At 31.8% G+C, this 27,994-nt stretch overlaps 3 protein-coding genes across 10 annotated transcripts; 1 reads left to right on the top strand and 2 right to left on the bottom strand.

Moving 5' to 3' along the window:
• Positions 1 to 1,082: 1,082 nt before the first annotated feature.
• Liprin-beta (liprin-beta 1) lies at positions 1,083 to 7,533 on the bottom strand. Of its 4 annotated transcripts, none has more exons than XM_035865063.2 (12): positions 6,079 to 7,313; positions 5,501 to 5,712; positions 5,267 to 5,400; positions 4,826 to 5,183; positions 4,513 to 4,674; positions 4,299 to 4,430; positions 4,056 to 4,230; positions 3,517 to 3,812; positions 3,238 to 3,414; positions 2,757 to 3,128; positions 2,581 to 2,677; positions 1,083 to 2,110 (listed from the first exon to the last, which is right to left on the bottom strand). In XM_035865063.2, the coding sequence occupies exons 1-12, from the start codon at positions 6,161 to 6,163 to the stop codon at positions 2,067 to 2,069; spliced, it is 2,244 nt and encodes a 747-aa protein (XP_035720956.1). In that variant the 5' UTR covers positions 6,164 to 7,313; the 3' UTR covers positions 1,083 to 2,066. The 4 variants fall into 4 exon arrangements, with proteins under 4 accessions (XP_035720956.1, XP_035720957.1, XP_035720955.1 ...); XM_035865064.2 differs by lacking the exon at positions 6,079 to 7,313 and adding an exon at positions 7,379 to 7,533 and having other exon boundaries at positions 1,084 to 2,110; positions 2,477 to 2,677; XM_035865062.2 differs by having other exon boundaries at positions 1,084 to 2,110; positions 2,477 to 2,677; positions 6,079 to 7,312.
• Positions 7,534 to 9,946: 2,413 nt separating this feature from the next.
• Positions 9,947 to 15,146, top strand: LOC118441091 (uncharacterized). Of its 4 annotated transcripts, XR_004838004.2 has the most exons (7): positions 9,947 to 10,660; positions 11,576 to 11,791; positions 11,906 to 12,137; positions 12,260 to 12,528; positions 12,631 to 12,966; positions 13,058 to 13,587; positions 14,869 to 15,146. XR_004838004.2 is itself a non-coding variant. In XM_035865066.2 (6 exons), coding segments are annotated over exons 1-6 (1,515 nt in total). In that variant the 5' UTR covers positions 9,947 to 10,658; the 3' UTR covers positions 13,518 to 15,146. The 4 variants fall into 4 exon arrangements, 3 of the variants coding, with proteins under 3 accessions (XP_035720959.1, XP_035720961.1, XP_035720962.1); XM_035865066.2 differs by having other exon boundaries at positions 13,058 to 15,146; XM_035865068.2 differs by having other exon boundaries at positions 9,947 to 10,664; positions 13,058 to 15,146.
• Positions 15,147 to 16,235: 1,089 nt separating this feature from the next.
• On the bottom strand, positions 16,236 to 27,631 carry wgn (Tumor necrosis factor receptor superfamily member wengen). 2 transcript variants are annotated; one of them, XR_014982314.1, is made up of 6 exons: positions 27,133 to 27,631; positions 22,558 to 23,040; positions 22,242 to 22,422; positions 20,273 to 20,401; positions 17,146 to 17,504; positions 16,236 to 16,369 (listed from the first exon to the last, which is right to left on the bottom strand). XR_014982314.1 is itself a non-coding variant. In XM_035865070.2 (5 exons), the coding sequence occupies exons 2-5, from the start codon at positions 23,035 to 23,037 to the stop codon at positions 17,344 to 17,346; spliced, it is 951 nt and encodes a 316-aa protein (XP_035720963.1). In that variant the 5' UTR covers positions 23,038 to 23,040; positions 27,133 to 27,631; the 3' UTR covers positions 16,458 to 17,343. The 2 variants fall into 2 exon arrangements, 1 of the variants encoding a protein (XP_035720963.1); XM_035865070.2 differs by lacking the exon at positions 16,236 to 16,369 and having other exon boundaries at positions 16,458 to 17,504.
• Between the last annotated feature and the right edge of the window lie 363 nt (positions 27,632 to 27,994).

Below are 27,994 nucleotides of genomic sequence, written 5' to 3'. Positions count from 1 at the left end.
TAACTCCAAGATAATAATTTTAAAGTATTGAAATTTTAAATTAAAATCATTGTAAGTACTAGGCACGTTACCGTCTTTTTAATGATTAAGCGAATGTACTATTGTTTAAATATTAGTTTATTGTACTCCGTGTACATTAAAAATTGTTTAAATAATTAAAAATTATCGAAAGTATTAATTTATAAGTTTTCACGCTTAGAAAAAGATAGTTTTGACATTCACGCGTCGGAGTACAAAAGAAAACTAACTCGGTTATCGTCGATTTTAAGAAAATACGCATTTATGTTTATATTATACAATGCTAACGAAATAAAAATTTTTAAGTATTAGAATTTTAAATCAAAATAATTATAAGATTCTCACGTGTTACCATCTTTTTAAAGTTTAAACGAATGTATTATTTTTTAAATATAAATTTATTGTATTCCGTGTACTTTAAAGATTGTTTAAATAAATGTAAAATTATCAAAAATACAGACTATTTAAGATTAGTCGTTTCGAAAGAGAGAATTTAGATGTTTACTTGTCAAAATGTAAAATAATGTTAACTCAATAAATATTAGAGTCGTCAACGTACCTGTTTTGTTTATAGCACTTCCCTGCAACGACCTAAACTTGAAAATTATTAACTAACTAACACATAGGAATAAAATTAAATTATTTAATATGAAAAGGATAAATTTATAATAAATAATAACTTTATAATATATATATATATGTATATATATATTATAAATATATTATAATATATTTATTAATTATTATTAAATATATTATATTATAATATATTATAATATTAATATATATATATATATATAATATATAATGAACGTATATATTTCTTTTTCTACTTCTTCTTATCTTTATTATTATATATTATGATGTATTATTATTATAGTAATAATAATAGTAATAGTAATAGTGTTCTATTTCTACAAGGAAAACCACAAAAAAAAGTAACGTTAAAAGTTCTACCTCATAGATAATATGAGATTTTTATTAACATTTTGATTTTTATTAAAGTAATATATAATATATAATTAATCATTAATTATAATTTTTGGTGAAATAATTGACAAAACCACCAAACCTATCATTAAAACTTCTTTGTGTGAGTATTTCGAAACGCGTTTCTTTCAATTTAAAATATTGACACAAATAAACAAGCCATCGATTAGTTCAGGGAACAAAAGATACAACTCAAGCTTATCTATGAAAATCATTAGCACGATTTTTTCCAAAGAATCTAAAACTTTTTAAAAAATTCGAAAAAGCTATCTACTCATTTAAAATTTTATTTTAAAAATGAGACCTTATTCATCAAAATCGATCAAAAATTACGTCTGGATTCATTGCTAACGTAAACAATTATAAAACCAAGGGTAATAACCCAACCTAGCCTTAATATTTTACCTTCTCTCATGATATCCAAGTGTAATATAATCTCCTGTGGAAAATATAGAAACTAAAGTAAATAATCACTCGAAAAATTTTTATATTATTTGTGTATTTACTTTTATCACATATTATATGTAAACTTAAAAATTTTCGTTGTTATACTAGATTACTTTTTCGTAATATATTAAAGAGTCCAAAAGTTTCATAAAATTGTATACAATTTTCAGATAGCATTTAAATTAATTATATTATATCACTATAATAATTTTTAATAACACATTAATAGTCAAACTACATACAAAATACATGTGTTATTTGTAATATGAAAATATAAATTTTGCAACGCGTCAATTATTTAGTATTGAACAATTACTATTATTTTGATAGGGTTATTAGAAATCTGTTTGAAGATATATGACATAATCTAAAGACGTTATATATAGCAAGGCACCTATACTGTCCTGTTATTATTTTGATTACACAAATTGTTAATACGTTCGTGTCGTAAAAAAATGGTCCCTGTTTAACTGTGATTTGTAATTTTTACACCTCCATTATCTCTGTAAATAGCTTGCCTGTTAATCAAATCTAATAAAAGTAAATATTTTTTGGTATAGAATGAATCGTCCAATATATTCATTGTACAAAATAAGTTTTATATATGTTCCTCATATACAACCAATTACTTTCTTTTGTCCAGTATCCTCTAGATCTGAAAACAATTAATTTATAGAAATGAAGAAATTTTTTCTAAGTAATGATACAGATGAGACGAATTATAATATGCGGAAAATTAATCCAGAATTAATAAGCAAACATAAAAAAGCAAATATAGTAATAAAAAAAAAAAAAAAAAAAGACAAGCAGAATATAAAATATTTGGTAAATAGTTAAATAGAATGGTATAGTATTGGATTATTTTGAAAGGAATAAGATTTGATAAAGATGACTACTGCTATGCTTATAATCAATTATATAGCTTGATCCTATAAAGAAATAAAAATATAAGACCTACACCTTTATAAACTTGATCATTATAAGCAATGTGATATTGAAATATTAGTCGAGTTAGACTTACGAGTTAGTTAAGATGACTGCTTGAATGAATCTGTGATTATGGTTAGAGTGAGGGTGAGTTCAAATTAGGACTGCCTGGTGTTGACGAAGATGTTGATGGTGTACCTGGTGGTGATGTTTCCAAAGGACAAACCAGATTTCCATAATCCACTTCGTTTTTACTTTTTTTACGCTTTAACGTGAACTGAGACTTCTTTGGTGCCTTTTATACAAACATAAAAATATATTATATTGCTATATATAAAATACATAATTATTTACACTTTTATTGATATACCAACCTTCAATCTAGCCGTAAGAGTTAAAGGTACAAATCCAAGCGTACTTTCCATCTCTCTTTTATGCTGTACAACTTCTCTACCAAGAATTTGATTAAAGTGAGTTGTCAAATGCCTTCTTAGTAGAGTTTTTGAAGGTGGAATGCTTAATATAGTAGCTAACAATTCTGAGGTGAAGCGACCTTCATGGATCATTAATCCTCCATGCACTCCTGAGCCTCTCATATTGGGTGCATATTCTGCAAGGTCAACCACTCTCAACCATTCCATCACTCTATGATTAGTCCATAGTGTGACATTAGTTCCATCTGCACCATTCCCATTTACTGATCTTCTCTCCATATTATCAAATTCAAAATTCAACTCCCTCAAAATCTATAAAATTAATTATGTCGATTACATTTACACAATGTCATTGTCAAAGAATACAATTTTAATAAATTTGTAATCATTTTTATTGAACTTTATACTTATATAATATTACCTGAATTCCTCGTCGTAAACTAGCTGCATGCAGCTGAGCTGTCACACCGAGATTCAATAAGTCTTCTGTTGTTAATCTATGTAATACTCTACCATCAACTTTGGCATTATGAAAAGCTTCTTTATGTTGTGGTAATCCAATATCGTCTAACCATCGTAGTACTGCAGCACTGTCCATCTACAAAAATTAAAAATGATATCAAAAATACATTAAGTAAAACATTTTATATATATTAATGTATATTTTATGTATATTCGTATAAAACATTATTTACACAACCTTTTCTGAACCAAGAAAGCCTTCTGCATTAGATCTCTCAGACTCAATTGCATATAGTAATTTTTTTCTATGCAATATATTTTTTATATCAAGTTCCTTTTCAATTTGATTTGGCGTTGCCTCAACTAACTTTACACCAGTAGCTCCCCATCGTCTTAATTCTGCAGCGTAACATTCCAGACCAATACGAGATAGCCAATCACCAACTTCTTCTATAGACAATTCTGCAAGTGGCTTTGGTGGTGTTGATTCTGGTTGAAAACTTGATTCTCCAATTACTATTTTTTCTTCTTCCGCTAAAGAGGAAATAAAAAAAAATATATATATATATATATTTGATTTATTTTCAATATTAAATGTTAAAATAATACCCTGATTATGGCATAATTATTTACGTTTGAATATATTACTTATTTTAAATTTACATTTTAAAATTGGCTTCTCCTTTGTCAACAAACAAATGGTTATTAAACAGACTGTGTTATTAGAAACAAGCAAACATGGCATAAACATGCTTAAGTAAAGATTCAATTAGGAACCTAGAATAGGAGCTGATAGACATCTCGCAGAGATTCCTCTAATAGCCAATGGTACTGTTGTGTGCTCTCCAGAGATTAAATTCGAAACCTTACCAAACGCGACTCCTTTCTTTGAAGATGTTGGTGGCCTTGGAAGACTGCTATATTGACCAGCATGCCTACTGAATCTCTCCCCCTGAAGAAAGGATTAGCTATAGATTTATACTTAAAAAAAGTATATATGAATAATATTTAATTACTTACATTGGATAATGAATTTGTATTTCTTAATGCTAAATTTTCATGTTCTAAACTAGCTTGTCTGAGTTTTAGTTCAGAAAGAGAACTAAGAAGCTCTAATTTTTGTGTCTCTAATGCACTTCTTGATAACACTTCCTTTAAAATAATAAAAAATTAAAATTGCATTACATTAAAACCAATATATATTAAATTTTAATAAGATATCTTCATATCTAACCTTTTGTAAAGCTTCTTCCATTTGTCTGAGGGAATGCTTTTTTTCTTTAAGCATATTTTCCAATTCTTGAATTTTGCTAGACTGTGCATCAACTTGCTCTGACAAAACTGATACTTCCATATGAAGTGCACCACGTTCGCTTTCTAATTTTTGGAGACGTTCCTATGAAAAAAAAAACAAACATGAAGAAGTTTTAAGAATTATTTGGTGATCTTCATTTCTAAATTAACAAAACAAATTCTAAATTAACTAAATTAACAAAATAACTAACTAGTTAAAATTTATTATTGGTTCTTTACGCATAGCAGAATACCTCAGTTTTATTATAATAGCTATATAAATGTGAATTATTGCCACATTGAAATTGCTGTAAAGAACAGTAATGTGGTCTATCTTTAGCACAGCATATTAAATCACTATGTGATTTTGTCCTCTGATTATGATCAGTTTTACTTTTGAATCTTCGTCTTCTTCTATCCAATGAACCAACACAACGACCTACTGAATTTCCAGAAAGAGAAGTAGTGCTATTTGTTTTGTCACTGGAATGTAAATGACATTCCTTTAAATGCAATGGAATTTGTTGCATATGGCAAGAATACATCTTGCGACAGTTGCAACTTAAAGGAAGATGGTCCTTGCTACAATGATGTGGCAGCTCACTCTGGATACTAATTTACATAAATAGATCATTTGGAAATTACTCTTGTATATCCTATTTTATATACTTCAAAAAATTAACAAGCACAAAAACCTTGAACATGGTGTACTATACAAAGGTGGAAGAGTCGATAAATGAGTTGGATTGGTTTTTGATGTTGGTGTTCCACAAATATTGGACATACTGCCTTGAAGATTTATCATCTTACTGTATTCGAATAGACAACCCTGCAGTATGATATTACAAATATGCGTTAATTCATGAAAATAAAATATTCTTAATACCGGATACAAACAACAATTTCATAGAATATGTTCTTCCAAGTACCTGACAAAGACAAGTCTGAGACCTACAAGCACTGTGACAATCTTCAACAAATCTAGGTAGATCAACTGGTATTCTGTGTTGATAATCTTCGGCATAATCCTCACCACAACCAGAATTAGACGTTCCAGAAGAATCATATCCTTCTGAAGGTGTCCACTGACTATCCCAATGTTTTATAGTTGAAGCTGCATCTGATGAATCTGACTGTGAATCTGAATTAGATTCGAAGAACTGTTTTACTATCTCTGAGATAAGAATAAATGAATTTCTCTTCAAATTCCTCTTATAAAATCAATGAACCCATATTTAACACCAAATGTTTCTATAAAGATTGATAAAGACTCTATTTCTGTATTTTTTTAACATAAAAGGATGCACAAAATACTTTTGTATTATAATTAATTATTCTTAGATATCTTTTACTTATAAAAATTTATCTGAAATGTTGATAATGATTAGCATAAAGAAATTGATTTTATAATGATAATACTAATCGTTATTTTCATAAAATAATTTCATCAACTTCAATAAAATAAGAATAAACAAATATTATTTATTAAAATATATCAATTAAAGACCTTTCCTATGTTGTTTATTTTCTTCTTCCATAATAGCAATTAAATTCTGGTACTCTTTAGGATAATTGGTCCACGTATTATCCATTCCTTATAAATAAACAGCTATCCCTTCTTCCAAAATATCATTATTGCACCACATTATTTAAACATATAATCTGAACTTATAAGTTCAATAATATATAAATGTATTCCACACGTATATTACCAGGAAATAATAAATAAAAAAAAAACGTCCCTGAGTATATGGAAACTCTCCAGAATGAAAAAAATATATAAAAGGCGAGTAATAATTTTCTACACTTTTTAGAAAAGTATTGTTTATCGGCGTAAAATATTGAAACAATTCGGTACGTTGAATATAGATGAAACTTAGTCTTATACGCCAGGCTCGGCTTCGTCTACATCGAAACTAAATTTAACATCACGAAATTCATCGTGAAGAAGAAGAAGAGGAGGAAAAGAGAGAGAGGGAGAGAGAGAGAAAGAAAGAGAGAGAGAAAGAGAGAGAGAAAGAAAGAAAGAGAGAGAGAAATTGAACTTATAAATAGAGTGTGTGTTCTCCCTCTTTATTAGTAGAGATCGCTGCCCCTTCCTCGCAATAATGATGAGAGATCAAGGATGAAGATACGCAGATACGTACATAAGTGGTGAACGTCGAGATATAATACATTATCAATTAACGATATCTATGTGAACGTTCAATTAAGAGCTATACTTCACGAAATAAATTGCTTCATTTTTTTTTTTTTCTTTTTTTGAGTACACCAAAGATAGCTATTTCTCATTGTAGATATCAATCAGCGAAAGGTAATGCCTCTGAGAAACGTATAAATTGCATTATAAGATATTTCTATAAATTACGTTCTCGTTTACTATGAAACAAGACACGCTTCATCGTAGATCGTTAGTAGCATGTCCCGTCTAGATAAAGTTTAAGAACATCCGGATGTAGGACTAACATACGTGAGACGCATTTGACTGGCGTACATACGGCACATGAAACACGTGCGTGAAAGACGTGCGCGTGCCGGAAATCAGTCCGGATATGCGAACCACGTGTTCATTGACATCTGCGCTGATTGCGAAAGATAAGTATATCCGGAAATGGGCCATCAATAATAACGATAACAAAAAAAAAAAAAAGAAAAGGACATGTATCGTTTTTCTTCTATTATCCTGCCTCGAACTTTTCCTTTGGATTTGCATTCATGTCAGCATACAAGACAACGTGTACAAGCTACTATTACCATTGCTATTGTTACTTCTATAAGTGAATAAAAAAAATGATGCTCCTTCTTACCGGCTGCATCCATTGCATGAAAATTTCAATGGTACTCGCATCCGGCGGGGGTGGCGGCGTAGGTGCACTTTTTATTGCGGCTACGAGATTTCTTGTTGCTTCTTTCACGGAATTCTTCCATTCTGTATTTCCTTCGACGGCACCTTGCTCGGTACATGCTCCTACAAATCAATAAGTAAACGAAATCAAAAATAAAGATAGTCAACTTGAAAAATCATAAATTTATTCTATAAACTCTAGGAGATACGTCGTTATTTTCGTAAAATTATTGTTAAAAAAATTCATAAGTAGAAAGGTATTTATAATTTTTTGAAAGATAATTACCGGATATTATTCCATCCATTTGTAATAATGCAGCCTCCAACATTTTACTTGCCTCGCTCGAATTTTTAGATAAGAAATTCGATTCGTTCACCTGCACCGTAGTGTCGTTTCTCTCCTCACTTTTTCCCATAACTTATCACTGAAAGAGAAAATCATTTTAATATAAATAAGAATAATAATAATAATAATAGTTTCAACAAAGAAGAAACGACTCGCCTTCTTTTTTTTTCTTTTTTTTTTTTTTTTTTTTTGTTATAACATCAACATTATCGACCGTCTATTATATGTAAATAGTAATAATGGATAATTTCTTATCGGCTATACTCATAATTAAAGATTAAAGTCGTTGTTAAAATATTAAAAATTCATTAATAACAAAATAAATAAAACATTATCCAATAAACAATAAACAATATTATAATAATGACTAAGCGACAAAACTACTTGTATACTTTCGTAATTACATAAGTTGTATGCATATGCATTATATAAACAAAAATATACTCATGACCGGTCAACAATGTGATAAGAACATCGAAAACAGATCAGACGAGATCGGCCTCGGATGACACACAGCACGCGACCATCAAAGAGCATCGTAAACCTCAGAATGAGTCATAAGATTTTACTTTAACGATTCCGAGCTTTAATATTTAATGCGGTATTTATAAATCAAAAAGAAAGAAAGAAAGAAAGATCATATTCTTTATCTTTAAAAGTATCGTTGCTAACAAGTCCTTACTCCTTTCACTTGTCATTTGTCATTTGTCATTTAACATTAAACAATATTATTATTTCGATCGGTAAATAATTTCCATTCTTTATCATTCAAAAACAAAAACATTATCAAACGTGATAGTTATTCTTTTCTTTTTTTTTTTACATCGCATGCATATGAATATTAATAAAGATAATACGAAATTTCTCGAAAAAAAAAAGAAAAAAAAAACAATAACAAATGATCGTTAACAATCTTATCGATAAAGTCGAAAATAGAGATGAATCTTACCGTGTCGTTTCATGATTTTCATTTGAATCGATGATAAAATGTATCTACTACTTTTTTTACTTTAATAAAAAATATATATAAACGTTCATAAGCGAATGTTGTGCGAGCGGTCAACAGGTACTAAAGAGCAACGCCCAATGGCTACGCCATCATAACGTATTCTGCCTCCACATTATGTCTCTCTCTCTCTTTCTCTCTCTCTCTTTCTCTCTCTCTCTCTCTCTCTCTCTCTCCCACTCTATATACCACTTCTCTTTTTTATCTTCTTGTAAGTTCACATCATAAACTCGAAAGCATATTTTATTTTCTTTTTGTATCATCTTTGATCATGTTACCATTTTTAAGAGTAAAGATTAGGTCAATTAAAAAAAATAAATAGCATTCGATGAAGGTCTTTAGAAAAAAATAAAGGATGTATTTTTGTTTTTCAAATCGTATATAAAAGATAAAGTAAACGTAATATTATTCAAATACAAAAATAAAGTACGATTTATTATCTTTATTGATTTAGGCTTATATCATTTGTAAAAACATATCTGATAAATTACGTAAATCGTGATCATGGTTCGAAGCGTGAACGATGATTGATGTGTATAAAAGAGACATATTTCGTGGTTTCACACGGTGACGCTACGCGTCGCGCGAAAATAAGTAAACGATGATACAAGTTATTCTTTTGTTCTCGACTTGATAATCGATTTCTTATCTCGATCTTTAATCTCGAATAAGTGATATTACCTTTTCATGAAATTCGATGTCCTTAATGAATGAATGGAACTTTACGATCCTTTTCTTTTATGTTTCTTGAACGACGCATTTATATATCCGATTATCACGGAAAAATGATTTTGTGTCCTTCCTATCATCGATCGTGCACCCACATAAAAGATATATTTTATCTTTTATCTTTGTACAGATGAATTATCGTTGTTATCGTCGATCGTGTTCCTGAAAGAACATCGAACGATATTGCCAATTGGGAACATACGATAAATGTACTATATGTACGTGTACCATTAAATAAATCGAATTCAATTTCGAATTTGGTTAACTTCTTTCTTGTTTTTTTTTTTCTTGTCTTTTATTTATTTTTTATTTTCTTTTTTATTTTAATTAATGTGTTTTTTCTTTTTAAGACGAACAATGAAATTAATGGAGAATATCCGATTAAGATAAAGTATCTCAAGAGAGATGATCAAAAAACACGCACCGATTTGTGATCTTCTCCACTTTCTTTTGCACGGTGAATCGATTTGGCGTCATTCGATTCAAATTTCATACTCTCGATCCGCTCAATTTCGATCATACCGCGATATGCCCACGCGCTTACTTGTTTATCCTAACTTCGTAATTACAAATACAAATTTTATTTTGAAAAGAAAAATCTTTCAAGTTAGAAACGAAAAAGCTGAGATTGCGCGTGACGTTCGGCGACACGACAACAACGACGACAACGACGACGAGTTAAAATTGATTGTACATGTTACCAACCTTTGATTGGCGGAAAAATAAAGAAACAAAAAAGTGAGGTTATGTTCGAGTCACTCGAAGAAAAGATTTCGCACGACTATGTACAAAAAGAGCCGAAGAACGAGTAGCGATTCAGTCGTACGATCATCGTTTTTGTTTCCATCGTCCTTTTCTTCGAAGAATTGAGATCGATTTCATTATCCTTTTAACGAACGGGAAAATACAGGAGAGAGGATACTTGAATATGAAGTTATCAGGAATGGATTGGTAGCAATGCTCACGATATCGGTGAACGAGGATATGGATACTTGGCGCACTTCCGTTACGTTTTACTCGCCTATCTATCGTTGAGAGAAGGAGGGAAAAGAAAAAAAAAAACAGAAGAAACAAACGTCGAGGAGGATGCGCGTGGTGTTGTGAGATAGAAGAGAGAAATTCCGTGGGTTGAAGGAGGCCTTGCCAACCCACCTTTAAGGAATGTGAGTAAGTAAATAAGACGCGTGTCCCGACCTCTTTTCTTTTTTCTCTCTCTCTCTCTCTCTCTCTTTCGTTTCTTTTCTCTTTCTTTCTTTTTCTCGCTCTTGCTTTCTCTCCCACTCCTACCATTCTCTAGATCTTTTGCTCTCTCTCTCTCTCTCTCTCTCTTTCTCTCTCTCTCTCTCTCTTTTTCTCTCTCTTTCTCTCTCTCTTTCGACGGCGCTGTCTTTCCGCGGAAAAGCCGCGAAAACTACGTCACGAGTGACGGATTCGGTCAAAACTGGGACAAAGTGCAGTGCACTCTGGCATTGCGCTTTACCCACCAGGTGTTTCTATGCCGTAATCTTCCCAGGATTGGGTAATACTCGTACCGTTGCACCTTGCTCTCGAATACCTGCTCGATCTTCGATACGAGAGTCTTGACACTCGACTAGGTACCACAAACTGACAGGTAAAGGTTTACGTTCGTCATTGTCTCTTTCGAACGAGGTAACTATATGTGTGAAATTCGTCCTGTATTAATACGTATACCGTCGGTGTGATTCGGCAAAATTTTACGTTTAAACTCACTCCACGTATTTACTCTCTCCTTCGCGAGATTTTTTTTTATCTTCGATCAGAATTCGAAAAGTATACGTGTCCTATTGTAAGAGTATACGTCGTATATGTTTCTTTTAATACTGTGTAAGACGAAATTCATGTTAGATCGAAACTTTGATAAATGATAAATGTCTTAAGGGCGTTTCTCTTAAAGTTTCTCCTTTCTAAAATGTCGAAATTACATCTTAAATTGAAATTTGTTGTCATTTTTAGTTAGTGGTGTTATTGAATTAAATTAAAATATATTAGATGTCACATCTTATATTGAAATAAAAATATCAATGGTAATTGTTACAAAGACGCTCTTAATGGTGCAGGTTAGATGAAGGATTCAAGATAGTTCCACCGTTTGGTATCATGTCAGATGGAGTCGATGGTGGCGGCGGGGAAAACGAGGTAGACTCTCATTCCTCTTCGCATGCAGAGGCTGGTGATTCTTCTAATCATAGAGAAGAAGAAGCATTGGATCCAGACAACGAAGCAGCTCTTAATACTAATTATGATAGTAGCGATGGAGCTGTTCCAGCATTTAGGTTAGATTAGCTTTCACATCCTTTAGAAGCCAATGAAAAAAAAATTGGCACAAAATTGAAATGTATTAATGTATAACATAATATGTTTTATACATTATTTTGTCACTTTCACAGATGCGATCGCTGTGACAATTATGAAACTATAAATAAAACAGCATTTTGTGCTCATCAAGATCAGTGTCTTGGAAGTGGTGAACCAGGAGAAAGCGCAGAAGGTATCGATGGACCTGAAAACGATGGAGATGGAGACGAGGGTCATTCGGGTTTACGAACCCACAGAAAAATATTTGAGTGTGATGTTTGCAATATGAAATTTTCTAATGGAGCTAATATGAGAAGGCACAAGGTAAATCTATATGACAGCTGTGCCAAATCGATATGACAGCTGTGCCAAGAAAAAAAAAGAAGTTAGATCTTTTATATCTATATCGTATTCATTTTTTTTTCTTTCTATATTTTCATTTCTAGATGAGGCATACAGGTGTAAAACCATATGAGTGCCGAGTATGTCAGAAAAGATTCTTTCGAAAAGATCATCTTGCAGAACATTTTACCACTCATTCAAAAACTTTACCATATCATTGTCCAATATGTAATAGAGGTTTCCAAAGACAAATTGCTATGAGGGCGCATTTCCAAAATGAACATGTAGGGCAACAGGATATGGTTAAATCATGTCCATTATGTAGTTATCGAGCAACAACAATGAAATGTCTTAGGTTGCACTTTTTTAACAGGTAAATTCTTATGAATTATACTTTTCTGTATTATGTTTGCAAATATAATCATAATATGAAGAATACCTTTACTCAGATATATATATATATATTTGTGTTTAGACATGGAATAGATTTAGATAATCCAGGACCAAACAGTTCAACTTCAATATTAAATAGTTGCACACCTGGGGAAGCCATGCCATCTGCTCCCCTATCCGACAGTGGTGATAGTACTGGCAATAGATCAGCGGACAACGCAACTCCTCCAATGCACTTTCTTACTCCTCACGTTGAAATATCCATTCCTTACCCAGAACAAACTACTAATCAACGGAATTCAAGTCCTGCTCCACTAAATGGTGATAGTCCAAATAGTCCACAAAGTGCAGATAGCAATAGTAATGCTCCAAGCAGTAGTCATCATCAATTACCTATTAACAGTAGTGGCATTCATAGGTAAGTACATTATTATTTAAGAATATTTTATTGGATATTTAATTTATTTGTTAATATCAGAGAATATGAATAAATAATCTTATATTACAAGGAATGTGGGTGGTGGAGAAGAAGCTATCACACCTTCAATCTCTTTAATTCCTATCAAACAAGAGCCAAATAGCAATGGTATGGAAGATAGTGGAGCAACATCTAGCAATCTTTCATTGCCATCGTTAATCAAGGTCTCACCATTGAAGACACTATTACGAGATGATCTATGTCGTAAACTTTCGACAAGTTGCAGTAACAATAATAATACTAATAATAATAATGGTTCAAATTCCAATCTACATTCAAGGGGTGAACCCCCGACATCGACGAGACCTGATCCACGAAGTAGCGGTTTACAGTGTACACACTGTAGAATTACTTTTCCAGATCAGACGTTGTACTTTCTTCACAAAGGTTGTCACAGTGAGAGCAATCCATGGAAGTGCAATATATGTGGTGAGCAGTGCTGTAACTTGTACCAATTTAATTCGCATTTATTGAGCAAAAGTCATCAGTAGCAGCGAACAAAAAGTATGCAATGGCATATCATTTTTCACTCTTTATTTAAAACCATCTTATCCAGAAAGGGTACGTAGAATTATATGTCAAATAATATCCGTATATGAATATGCGCCGGGAAAATATAAATATATATATACATATATATATACATATATATATATATGTATATATATGTGTTATTTTAAAATATAAAATATATATATTTTAATATATATATTTATATTTTCAAACATTCAGATATAAAAACTCGATCCCCAACGAACTACTTTTAACAAGTACATACACATACATACATATAGATATATATATATTTATCCTGATATGTAGTAATTTAAAATTGTGAATTTTGGTAATAGCCATGTGCTGCCTTCCCCTTAAAAATTCTGCGCGTAATGGGAAGATTTGTGCCTTTTTTCAAATTTGCCGATTTTTACTCGTCCATCATATTGTCATCATGCGAACGATCCGTCCATAGAGCTTTACAGAATTATTCCAAGCTCTATTAGTAGTATTTACTTAGATATATATATATATATATATATATATATATATATATAGTTATATTGAATAAGTTACATAAAACTAGAACCATGAATATCTCGGTTACTTTTTAATATATTAAACATTTCTGGGGGAAAAAATATAGTTGGATCATACAGGGGTTAATACTGTTAGGATGAGAACTTTTACCTGAAAATCATATTTTGTAAAATTTCAATTCGATTGTCGATTTAAATTTGTACTATTGTAATCACTGTAAAATATTAACTCTTTTGTATCCAACATATTTTTCGAGAGAAATTTCTTTTTTATAATTCAAACTAATTGAGATATTCGAGTTTTCAATTTTAGCTGACTCATTCGATATATCTATAGATAAAAACATTGGAATAGTCTTAGACTTTTTCAAAGATAAACAGAGTTAAATAGATAGATTACAAAGAAATATGAGAAAATTTCTATTAGATACCTTATTCAGTTATGCTCTTGATATGCGGCTTAAATGCTTTGAAACAGACACGATGTATTTTTGAACTTACTTCTTAATCGAGTTATCCTCAAGTATATCCCATATACGAACGCGTAATATATTAATATAACAACAATAACAACAAAATATATATATATATTTAGTATATTAAACTCTGCCTTTTCTTGCACTTTCTTGCACACACGTTTCACATGTCAGAATGAACACGACATCGGGTTAGTTAAAAGCATTTGCCGTTTATCCTACTAATTCATGGTGATATGTGGGTTTTAACAGGTGGACGATATACTTCACTAGCTAAATATTTTATTAGCGAGTTGATGTGTATTGCTGATTCACCTGTTCACCTGTTTTAGGTAGGAATGTTATACATCGGTACAGCCGATAATGAGGATAACGTGTACAGGGCACAAGCCACCAGGCATGTACTATATAAAAGGCAGGTTCGGAGATTTGACCTTGACATGAAAGGAAAAAAAAAGAAAGAAAGAAAAGAGTTTTTGCAAATACGTATTATTTCACGATATATGCACTACTTAGAGAACAGGGTCATATTCTCTGCTTTGCCTTTATGTCGAAGATTATTTTATATATAAATATTTGTACAGAAATAAACAAATTATTAAGAGAAAAATGCGAAATGGAAAGGAAATCTAAATAGTGATTACTACGTACATGGCATGCATAATTAATATTATGCACAGATATATATATTTATATAAGGAAAAGAATAGAGACACAACTACACGTATATATACACACATACAGAGAGAGATACACAACACTGCTGTAAATGGTTGTAGTTATTTAATAATTGTTCTGTATATCTCAGCATAGTATTTAATATGATCAATATTATTTATTAGCATATAAGTAATTTATTATTGCTTTGCATTCCAAGAGATGAGGTAGTGTATTATTGTAAACAAATGATCAGCGTTAACGGTGCTTTTTCTCTAGAAATTCATTGGATTATCTTTGTAAATTAATAATAAGCGCGTAAAGAATCTTCGAAGTCAAAAAAAATTATTGGTAAATAATGTTTTTTTTTTTAAAGAAAAAAGAAACAAAATTATAAATATATATAGAGTTTTATATATATATATATATATATATATATATATATATATGAATTCAAGTTATTAAATTTGTTAATTGCACTGTCAATCTTTATTGAAGCATCATTGACGTACAAATTTTTTAGATACCTTTACAACATTGCGTGTTCATCATATTAGTTCGTGAATTTTTTATGGTATTGTGAAAATAAGTGCCTGATTTAAATAATTATTTTTCTTGAATTTGATTATTAATTAATTTGTCATAAAACAAAAAAAGAATGAAAAAGATGCAAACCGATTCTAACATCGATTTGAAAGAATTAAAGAAAAGATTCTTGTCTAATCCCACATTTAGATATATATATATGTATATATATGTATGTTTATATATATATATATATATATATATATATGGACCAGAAGCGTGCCCGCATTTACCACACGTGCTTAGAATAGCAATGCCTTTACAACTGTGATCACGTTTACAAAGAAAATAGTCTTAAACCTAGAAGATAGACGTAAAGGTATTTAGAAATACGAAAATATGATGAACACAATTTCGAATAAAAAGCCTTAGGTGCAACCCGCCCTCTGTCCCCCCTTAATTTATATGATATAAAATTAAAATATATTTAATTCTATAAAAATGGGAAAAAAAATTATATTGTTGATGTTACTACGGTGTAATGGGTACAATTTAAATACATAATTCTTACATGTATATAAGGAATAGACCGGAAGACTCTCTCATCAGATACGTATTTTTCAATTCTCCAATATCCCTTGTGTTGTTCCTCTAAAATTTAAGATAAATTAAATTCAACGATATCTCATTGTAATTTTCATTATGAAATATTTTATAAGAAATTCATATGATTTATATCCGTAAAAGGAAACGAACATCCATTTGTTAAATTGCTTGATCACCAATTTGAATCTTTAATAAGCTAACAAAAGAAAAAAGAAATCTTAAAATTAAATCCAGTTGTCTGTTCAACATTCATGCGTCTCTTGGAAAAATAAAAGGATTCGAAGGAGAGTAGTGTATACAATCGGACAATTGCCTCTACATATTTATACACTTTATTTTTTTAATAATCGTGTCACGTGTATGAATACAAAGGCTCGTGTTATATTACAAAGTTTTCACTTTATTTTTCGTTTTTTTTTCCTTGCGCATTAAAACTACGAGAGAGAAAAATAAATAAATTTGAAGAAATCCTCTTCTCTGGAAGAGCGTAACGGTCTTTCGTTGCTCGAGTTTCACTCGAGCTTCGGGACCAATAATATATAAGAGGATATACCCTTATATCAAGTTTTCTTCGAAAATTTCTTATAATTATATCAGGAACCAGGTGCAGAAAAAGAAAGGTGGAGAAGAATATACATACACACCATAAGTTCGTAATCTTGACACACAAGCGTCGTTTACTTTATAAAATGGCAATAAAGAATTAGATCATGACGTAATTCTCTAAAAATATATTCTCGTATCGTACATTCCATTATGTTATCGATCGAGAACGGAAAGGTGAAGAGGGAAGGATGAAGGGTAAGAAGAACGATATATACCTCTCGATAACTGTGTACAAAACACTTTGTGCATTGTAGAGAAATCCTTCCAATACGTCATCGTTCCTCCAGCATCCGGCGAGATGCGAGAGAATTTTTGAAAGATTCTTCTAAAAATTTTTCATCCTCTCTTTCTCTTTTCTCTCTCTCTCTCTCTCTCTCTCTCTCTCTCTCTCTCTCTCTCTTAATTTTGTTCGATCAATCAATGACGTTCGTCTTGTGGCTGAGAATCGTTTCGATGTTTCGATGAATCCGCGCGATTTGTGAACGTTTGCTTCTCGGTGTCTCCCCTTCCTCGATGTAGAGGTTCCCACCCACTTCCGGCCAACCAGCCATCACCGGAGTTTCGCGTTTCCGGTCTGTAAGCAAGAGGAAACAAGTGCGATCGACCGGCCAATCAACCAAACCGAGTACTTCCCCAATTCACCTACGTTGCTCAAGGGCTCTCTCTCTTTTTTTCTCTATTTATCTTTATCTATCTTTCTTTCCCAATCGATATTTATCTAACAATATATATATGTATATATATATATATATATATATATATATATATATATATATATACTTCCTGTTCACTCTTTTATTTTAAATTAATTTTCTAAACGTGTTAGAATTTTTCGAACGATTAGATTATTGACATTGATCGAATTAATGTACATACGTTTCGTACATATATAAGGACTCTCTCTCTCTCCCTTCTTCTCTCTTTCTAATTCTCAATTGATATTTATCTAACGATATATACTTCCTGTGTTTTCTCTTTTATTTCTAATCAATTCGCTAAACGTGTTCGTATTTCTCGAACGATCGAATCAATTTATACACACACACATACATGTATATATATATATGAACGAAACGTATGTATGTATATACATACATATATGCGATATATCGTCTAATGTTGAGCCTAAAATTGGACTGTAGGTTTGATTCTCAGCATCACGCGCGTCAATCTTGGAAATGCAAACTGGCGCATGTTCTCTCAACGATGAGATTCTAAAGTTAGAGGTAAGAGCACCAAGTCGAAAATGAATGAAGGCAGATAAACGTTAGGAACAATCGCGTCATTTTGTTTTATTATGTGATAAATAATTAAGCTGAAGTGTATGTCTTACCCTTCTAAAGGCCACGTAAGAAATTCCAAAGGCCGTGGCATCTAGCCACAACTTTGCTATCGTCTCGTCTATTTTATGAGTACTACAAACAACCCCGACTATTTCCTGAAATATACCAGGAGCGTAAGCTGTAAGTCAAACATCGCGTCCTGGCGTATCGTATGATCATTATCTTTTCGTTTATTGTCCTCTTATTTCAGCAGATATTGTTGTATTTTTGATTTTATTCGTTTAAAATGACGACAATTCAATATTTCATTCGTATCTCTGCCTTCAAATAATTTGGATGATTTCTTTTCAAACTTGTTCTTATGAAAATTAATAATATGATTGTTTAAAATAGTATAAAACATATTATTTTTATTAATACTTAATACTTAATGAATCGGTTGAGTTTATATTCAAAGTTCTCTTTATTCTCGTTTTATAACAATTATATTAATACCATTATGATTATTATTAACCTGTTAACTGGAGAAGATTTAATTCTCTAGAATTCAATTTGTTTTTGCGTTTACAAAAAAAATTATATAATGTGAAAGTTATTTAACAGTATTATCTACTTATATTAGAATAATTATATTATATTTAATATAGTCTAGTATTCTATACTATTATTATACTAGTATAAGTTCTATATATATATATATATTTAGTATAGTATAACTTATACTTAATAAATATTTAAAACGTTGGATATATATGAAGTAACAATAAAAAAATTTATAACAGAATAAAGTGAAACTTAACAAATACAAATATCACAATTACCTCAAAGTTACATGGCGTTATAGATAATTTTAACTCCTATTAAGGAAACATTATTAATACTTTTCAATTCTTTTTTTATGCTTCATTAATTAAATTTTTTATCTTATTTATTGATTTATTTTATTTTACTTTTAATCGAGATAAATTTCATAGGTCCACGTTCATAGATCAAAAATCATCTCAGTTAACAGATTAATATTGTTAAATTTCCATATAGGCTAATCCATTTTAATAAATCTTGAAACTACGATATTAATAATTTTTAAATATAATTCAAACAATGAATTTCATTTCATTCATAGGATCAAACTGCAGGAAACGATCGATTGAGTGAATTTCGTAAAAGGTCGGTTCTAGTCAAGGATCATTATCGAGGATAAGTTCTTTACACGTTCTCTCCCACAACGTACGTGACGTATACGCGTGAAGCACATTCAACCGCGGTTCGAATCAAATGAATTTATTATTTACGCCCTCTTTGAAATCCCTCTCTCCCACTTCCCTACCATACCATACTCTACCCCTACCCATACTCCATCCATTTATCTCTCGTATACTCGCCTCGATCATTCTTCGCAAAGCGTTCGTCGCGAATGCGTACGCAAGTATATCTACACTGAGGGTCAGAATCAAAATGGGGCTTTAGATTAATGTAATATGCACTTATCGAACGAATAAACACGAACGATATACGCCACGTGATATCTCTATTAGTATAGAAGTATATATCGTAGAAAAATCTGCTTCAAGTTGTCCTTTATGATTCTTGTATGAAATTAACCCTTTAAAAGTTATTATTAAAAAAAGAAAAGAAAAGAAATTACATTAATGCTATCATAAGTGAAATTTTACCACAGTATGTTATCTTTTATTTTATTGAAAACATTGAGAAAAAGAAATTAGTACATCTGTATAAAAAATATATATATATATATACAAATATATATTATACAAATTATATATATATATATATATATATATTTTTATCATTATTATTTTCTATTACAGAAAGTAATAAAAAAAAATTTAGTACGTATATATAAATAAAATATATTGTATTATAATATACTATACTATTAGTATATATTATACTAATATATAATGATTGCAAATAGCATTATGATAATTAGGACCAATTAATTATATTTTTTATTTTCTTGAGATGAAATTTCACCGATGATAGCTTTTACGAATTAAACAGATATTGTGAAATACGCATAACATTTTCAAATGCTTACCTAATAATTTCTCAAGATATTGACACCTAGTTTCTGGATCACCTGGACTCATCGGCGCACCCGCAACGAGTTCCGCCAATTCTGCCTTTACCATAACGTTTAATCGGGCAGAGATTTCTTCGAGACCAACTGAAAAAAAAAAGAATAATTATTAATAACTTATATATAATAACATAACAACATAACAAATAAGAAAGAGTCGAGCCTTGCAAAATATAAAGAATGCTTATGAAATCGCACGATGAATTGCTCGAACATATAATCTTTGATTGCATCGAGTTTAGTCAAGGTGGAATGTAGCATGAATGGCCATGGAATGCGTGCCTTAGCTTTCTCAAGGCCCATTTTGGACAGCTGCTTACTCCTAATAGGCTGAGACTTAAGCGGGACGTCTTTTATAGGTCCTCTCCATATTGTAGCTAATCAGAATCAGTAACCCCGGGTGGGCCGACCATTAGACGTAATGAAACGGTACCGATTACAAATGAATACTTATTATCTACGATCGAATCCGTTAGAAAGAATCAATCCAAATTGTATTATTAAAACATTATAATTATTGATACTGGATACGTGTTATTTTAAAGAAATTTAATTCTTACATTTCAAATGTGATTTCTATAAAGAACAATCATTGTTATTAATGTTATTAATGACACCGTGTGTAATTTTAAATAAATGTAATTTTCACATCTCAATTGCATTTTTCGCAATTTAAATCTGATTCTCAATGTTATATGATTCTATCTAATTATATGTATTATTTATATTTTTATAGAGATCGTTATAGAACCATAGCAGAGATTATCGAATTCATACGTCATCTTTTATATTATCACGTTTATAATACTTTACGTGTCACCGATTTCACGTTATACATGTTTGATAGTAGAAAGGACGCCGGTAACGAAGCTCCATTCATGCGAACTTCATTAACGAATCGTGCTTGAATCGGTTCCCACAAACGTGCACGCGATACGTGGCACGATACACGACTTCAATAGTGGGGAGGTGTTCCGGCGAGAAAGAGTTCTACGTAATGCTCGTTATGCAAATGCATGTAGTAGCCTCGTATACACGTGCACCATAGATCATAAGAACGTTACGCGACTTACACTTCTCTTTGTATTTTTTTTTTCTTTTTTATTCTATAGTAACGATTGTAAAGGAGAAACGTTTTGAAGAGTAATACTTTGCATACAATTGCTTTAACATCGATTTGAGATGTTATACAATTAGATAAGAATAGTTTAAGACAAAATTTAATTATCTTCGATTAATTCTTACATAGTGATTTCTAATTACTAGAAAATTTAATTCTTAAAAATTACAAATTACTATGTCAATATTAATTGAAGATAATTTTAATTTGTGAAAAAATATTGTCCGTTATTTATGATAAAAAAAAAAAGAAGAAACATGATTTTTGATCATGAAAATAAGTATGATTAGATAAAAATAGTCTATCTATTTTTTATAAGAAATAAAGTTTAGAAATTCGATCATAATTTGATCGTACTAAATACGGCCCTGGTTATAAGTAGATATAGTAAACGCGGAACGGTGTACGCGATAGTGACAGCGTGGGCGATGGTACGTTGAGCGCGTTGGACGTGGAGACGTCATATCCGGGCGCGGTAGGTCGAGCCAAGGTGAGGAGAGGCCGTGATCAGCCCTCTAATGAAGAAAATCTCGCCTTGCATTTTAAAGGACTCGCGGAGTATACGTTTACGCGTACTTCCCCAGAGTCCGGAGGCGAGCCCTTTTGTTTTGCCGCACAAGATGCCGGTCCTTTCGAGCGCAGGAAGGATAACGTTTAATGGCGAACATGCTCAATGTCGATTTTCAATGTCGATAAGGGAGGAAGACGTGTATCTTCGTTTGTCCTTCGAGGCAAGCCGACTTAAACGTTGTATTAATTTAGAAAATATGAGTTAGTAAAAGAATATAATAATAAATACACATATACCTGGTTCAAAATTCTTTTTCATCCTTCGCCATTGTCTCGCATAAACCAAGGCCGAACAGCCCGCTACCAAAAAGAATACCACACAGGCACATACCGCGAGTACAAGGGCGGCGGTCTGCCAATCCCATGAAAGAGTTCCTTCGATGTTCGATTTTCTCCTCTCTCGAGGATCATATGGCCTCTGCGAAAGTAAAACATGTGTCTCTAAAACGTTTGTATATAAAACCCTCATATATTATACTAACCGACAACTATCGAAATTAAAAAAGAGAAACTTTAGAAGTCTATATACGCAGTTACGATTCTCGTTCTTTACTTTTTGTTCTTGAGAAGAAAACTCGTCAATGTCTCCCACGTTTATTTCGTCGTCGTAAGTAGCATCGACGAGACTTCTCGTTTCCTGTCTTAACTCCTGTTGATGTTGTTGCTCCTGCGATTGTTTTTGTTGTTGTTGATCTAGATCCGGGGGAAATCGCCAAAGCATCTTTGATGTCACCGCTTCCAAACGTCTTTGCCCATTTTCAGGTCTCTTCCTCGTTGAAAGAAAAGACCAATCAAGCTCCAAAGCTGAAAGTGGTCCACAAATCGCGTCTTGATGCACGGCGCAAGGGCTCAATGTGAACTTTGGTGCGCATCTTGTGCAGGGCCAACAAGATGCACGTTCGGTGGACCAGAATTCTAGACCTGGCTTACACACAGGATACTGGGAACCGGATATCGCGCCGACGAGATCACAAACACCGACGAATAACGGCACTAGGGTTACCAGTAACCCGCAACAAGATTCCTTTGGCATCACCTGAAAATACATTACAATGACAATTGTTTTTATGTCAATTGAAAGTTCTTGTTCAAAAGGTAATTGATACATTGAAATTCGTTCATTTCTTTGACCTATACCACGTGACAAAGGATCTATCGTCCCACACGACGATTATAAAACCGTTGTTGTCATTATAATGCGTAATGAATCGCCATTGTTGGTACCCTGCGTACCAGTTTGGCATTATAGATCGTGTTACTTGTAATCTTTGATTACTATACATGTGATTAACCAATGAATATATTACTATCCGTTTACATTAGATTGTTATTTCTCAGATTCTTTCTTAGATAACTTAAATTCATATAGATAAAAAATGATTTACATATATGTATACACTTAACCATATATGCAACACTTGAAATTGATGCAATTTATAAAGTACTCGTCCCTTTGTTTCTTGTTTCCGAATTTTATGCATGCGTGATCAGATTACATATGTGAGCATAAACTTAAACCGAATGGCTTGCCATTATTCAAATTAATCGACGCGAGTAGCCGGTACATGCCTCGATGTAAAGATTACGTTAGCACGAGCTCTTTTCGCGTATTTCAAACGTTTTATGCAAATAAATAAGTTCGTCTCTTTTTCTTTTTTTTTTCTCTCTCTCTCTTTCTTTCTCTCTTTCTCGTAGAAACTTTAACAATGGTTGAATTGTTACATAGTTCAGAGAAGTCGCTGTTCGTAAGAATTTTAAAGATTCATGACGACGCATAAAGTGGGAACGTCCAAGTATTCTTATTGTACCTTGTCTCCAAAGACATCGAGTAGTTCTTTCCAAAGTATTGAAGTCACGTTCGTGTTCGCACGTAAAGCACAAATACAAGTTCTACGAATTGACTTCGTTCTACGATCAAAATGAAATTTCTCGATATTTGTAGAGAAAGAAAAAAAAACATAGAAGAAAACAAAAAAAGAACAATAAAATTTCTTGTAAATTTGAGATATTTTTCTTTTAAAATAAAATTCGGCACAAATACACGCATACAGATGCATTGAGATCTACGCATGAGACGAATAGCAGATCTTATATGTTTGATTAGTGCGCTATAAACTGCACGTCATCCAATCTCCACAGGGAGTTTTTAACCCCACGGAGATAGCAAGGGAGAATAAGAGAGAAAGAGAGAATGTTGAAAGCCAAACGTCGATCGCAACCGATCGACGTAACTCGTCCGTATAAAGACTCTCTTTAAGCGGCAAAAGCGTTCGGACTGTTTCCACTTCCGGCTCGTTCTCGATGTAATTACATCCGCAGTTGAATCGCGATCCATCTACGTCATCTTTGATACACGAGTCTGTGCTTTCATGCGCGTACATTACAAGTACTTACGAATGCGTCCGTATCTATTATAAAGCATTCTCTTGAAACTTTTCTCATTTTTTACAAATTAAAAAAGGAGATCGAAATCTTAGAAGTAAAAAAGAAAGAAAAATTAGAACTATTGGTAGGAAGAGATTCGTCGTAATCTCTTATATATCTAAGTATATAAAATATATATATTGAATTATAAAAATGTACGCTAACAAGAATTCAACAATAAAATTGTACATTTCCTTAAAAACAGTTATTTGCCACAACACATAATATGTAAATGATTAAAGTGATTAGATATTAGCTTAGTAAAAGGAGGAAGTATCTCTTATGTTACTCTTTTCTTTCTCTTTGTAGGTTGTTATCCGGTTTGTGCAGTCACGAAAGCAAATGTGAAGTAGAAACGAGAGTAGCTGAAGAAAATACAATAAGTCGCTTCGCCATGTATGGTACTCGGTAGTTTCTCTTCGCCTACTTAAAATTGCCTGTGCGCACGTGTCATATTTCTCGAGGGCGCAACATACACACACATACATATATATATATACTCAATCATCGTCGTCCTATGTACACAATAAATATTCGCTGGCTAGTTCGCTTTCTCGCGCGCAAACTCGACGCGCGTGTGCAGACAGCCGAAGCGCAATCAAAATGCAACGCTTCGATTCGCTCGCTCGTGAGAGTCGACGATGCAAATGCAATCCCTCCGCCGAATTCGTCTCTTCGTGATGAGGATTTCAATCTCTGTTTATTTTATTTATGGATTATCGAAGGCCCTTGCGCAAAAACATGCCTCGACTAATAATCTTCGGCATCTTCGAAAGAACGACGTAATAGATATCTCTTCTTACACGAAAACGATGTAAACATTGCGAATCTTGGAAGAAATTTCTTTTTTTCTTCTTGCTCATTTTTTTTCTAACATCTCGTTGGTATAATCTCTGCTATTCTATCGTATATCGCACGACATGCATGCCTAATATCATCGATAAGAGAAACCGTTAAGTACTTGTGTGTGTGTCCTCCATTGACAAGATTCATACTTTGAATTCCATTCGATATTAAATATTGAATCAGATATACGTGTAAAATTTAAATAATCTGACTTCTCATTAATTTGTAATGCAAGAAAGGGAGAGAGAAAGAGAGAGAGAGAGAGAGCAAATATTAAACATCTTTAAGACGAAATTCGATGAATGGGATTCGGAAGGAGTGGGCATAGTTTGCTTCCATTGACACGATGCAAAAGATAGAAAGAATTTCCTCTTGCTTTTCTACGGTGTCTGGTATTGTTTATTTTCAAACGAGACTTCAATAAACATCGAAAAAAAATAACTTTACTTCGGCGCGAGCCATAGCCACGTGTTTCATGCACGTCAACCACCACGTAGGATACGATCGAGGAATTTGAATTTAACGCGATAAACACAAGCTAGAGTTCATTTCATTGGCATTCGTTTTGAAAATAATGCCTGTGGTATTTCACGCTTGAAATGTCTATTTTGAATTTTCTTTTAATACTTTATTTTAGTGATTGGTCATTTAACGATAATCTCTTATCTACAATTCGAAAAATTTCACGATATTAGGATCATTACGATCGTTTAAGTATAATGCAAATCTTACTCGTTGAAAGATCGAAGAATAGTCCATATTTATTTGAATAATTTTATTACTATTCCGATAACTTTCATTACTATTACTATTGCGATTAGTCAAATATTATATACTATTACTAGTATAATCTACTAGTAGATATATAATACTACTTCAAATGTACTAATGTATTTCTGTATTATACTTCATATATAATACTGTATAATGTACTTTAATTATTAAAATAATTTACTTTAATATTATAATGTATATTAATTATTAAAGTAATTTAATTTAATACTTCAGTACTTTAATTATATGAAATTATTTTAATGTACTTTAATACTGTTCAATGTAATCAACGTAATTCAACTTCTATTTACTATTTAAATAAGTATTACTATTTCGATAAAAATTATTCAAATAAATATTAAGTATTATTGAAATCTTGTTCGTTAGAAGATCAAAGAATATTAAATTGTCGTTAACGAACCAATACGATTACACCGAATCACATCCTGATTACAAATTCACGTGAGTTTCATCGTTGGACAATATTGTTTATCGTATAGTTTGTTTGAATCCACATTATACGAGGAATCGTAAGATAATTCTGTGAATGTTGTGAATTCGGTGAAATATACGGCACACTACACGGAAGAGCAAACACGTGTACTACTTGCATAATTCATAAACGCACGTTGTCTTCGCTTGTCTCTGTCATCATGTAAACAGTAGATCTTTTCACGATCTTTAAAAACGTTTATATTATTTAGGTATACATCTTATCTAGAATTTAATTCTAGAGAATATTTGACAACTTATATATATATATATATATATATATATATATATATATATATATATATATATATATATATATTGTCAAATATTTCTGATAGATTCTTAAGTTATTCATTGTGAGTAAGTTGAGATACATAGGTTTCTACTGTACTATTGAAGCAACATTGAAGTCGATACCCTTTTAACGATGATACCGGTAAAGATCAATTGGTTACAAGGAAGTTATGAGTTAGACTAAATCTAACGGGTCCTATAAAAATTTCATTAAGATAATTATAACACGAACGTTTAATGTATTTTTTCGATCATAAAAATGGAAAATATTGATCGATCGATCAATAAAAATACTTACGCTGCCTTCGATTTCGGCTCTGTCATGATGTAATCCTATTCCTCATCGTCGCGGAGTCGAGGAAGTTTAAAAATTTTTCTTTTTTTATTCTTTTTTTTTTTATGATTCTTTTTTAATCACGGCACCCAATTGAATACATGAAATTAATATAGAGTCTAGAAAATAAAAATTCACGTATCATTAAGGATGGTCTGTCAGTTTTTGTTGATATTTGATTTTATGTTGTCGTAGTTCATGCACAAAAGTAAAAAAAAATTAATTCATTGTTATCACAACACACACGATCACTCTCTGTTTAATAGATTATAGATAAGAAGAAGAAAGGGAAAAAGGAAAAGGACATTTTTACAAAATACAGATATGTGATATTTTTCTTCTTATCTCGTTGTATCTATCCTCGACGTTTCTTTCGAAGTACGTGTGTACTAATGCGCGGTCGCAACGCGACTAGTCCGACGAGTTATACTAATTTCCGCCCACGACATAACTGCGAGAGTCTAGAGTGAGAGAAACGAAGATAGAGACTAGAAGAGACGAGGCAAAGCGCATACGAGAGAGACAAGAAAGAATAAAAGAAAGAGAGAAAGAGGGAGATGGTAAAAACCGAGGTCGATGGGGTGGGGGGAGAGAGATCGTAGGAGAGGAAATCTCTGTCGGTGGAAAGAAAGAAAGGGGTGGGGATGGGGGAAAAAGAAAGGAAGAGAAAAAGAGAAAGAGAACTTGGAGGTGAAGTAGTTTCTCGACGGGTTCTCTCCAACTAGTATTATATATATAGATATATAATTCTTACCTGGACGATCAACCCTACTTCTTCCCAAGTGACCACCATTCCTTTAGTAGGCTGACCGATGCATCTCTGGTA

This window comes from Vespa mandarinia, chromosome 6, assembly GCF_050613455.1.
Source record: "Vespa mandarinia isolate Hongniang chromosome 6, ASM5061345v1, whole genome shotgun sequence".
NCBI lineage: Eukaryota > Metazoa > Arthropoda > Insecta > Hymenoptera > Vespidae > Vespa > Vespa mandarinia.
The sequence above is the reverse complement of the archived record's forward strand: the minus strand, read 5'-3'. Positions and strand labels throughout refer to the sequence as shown.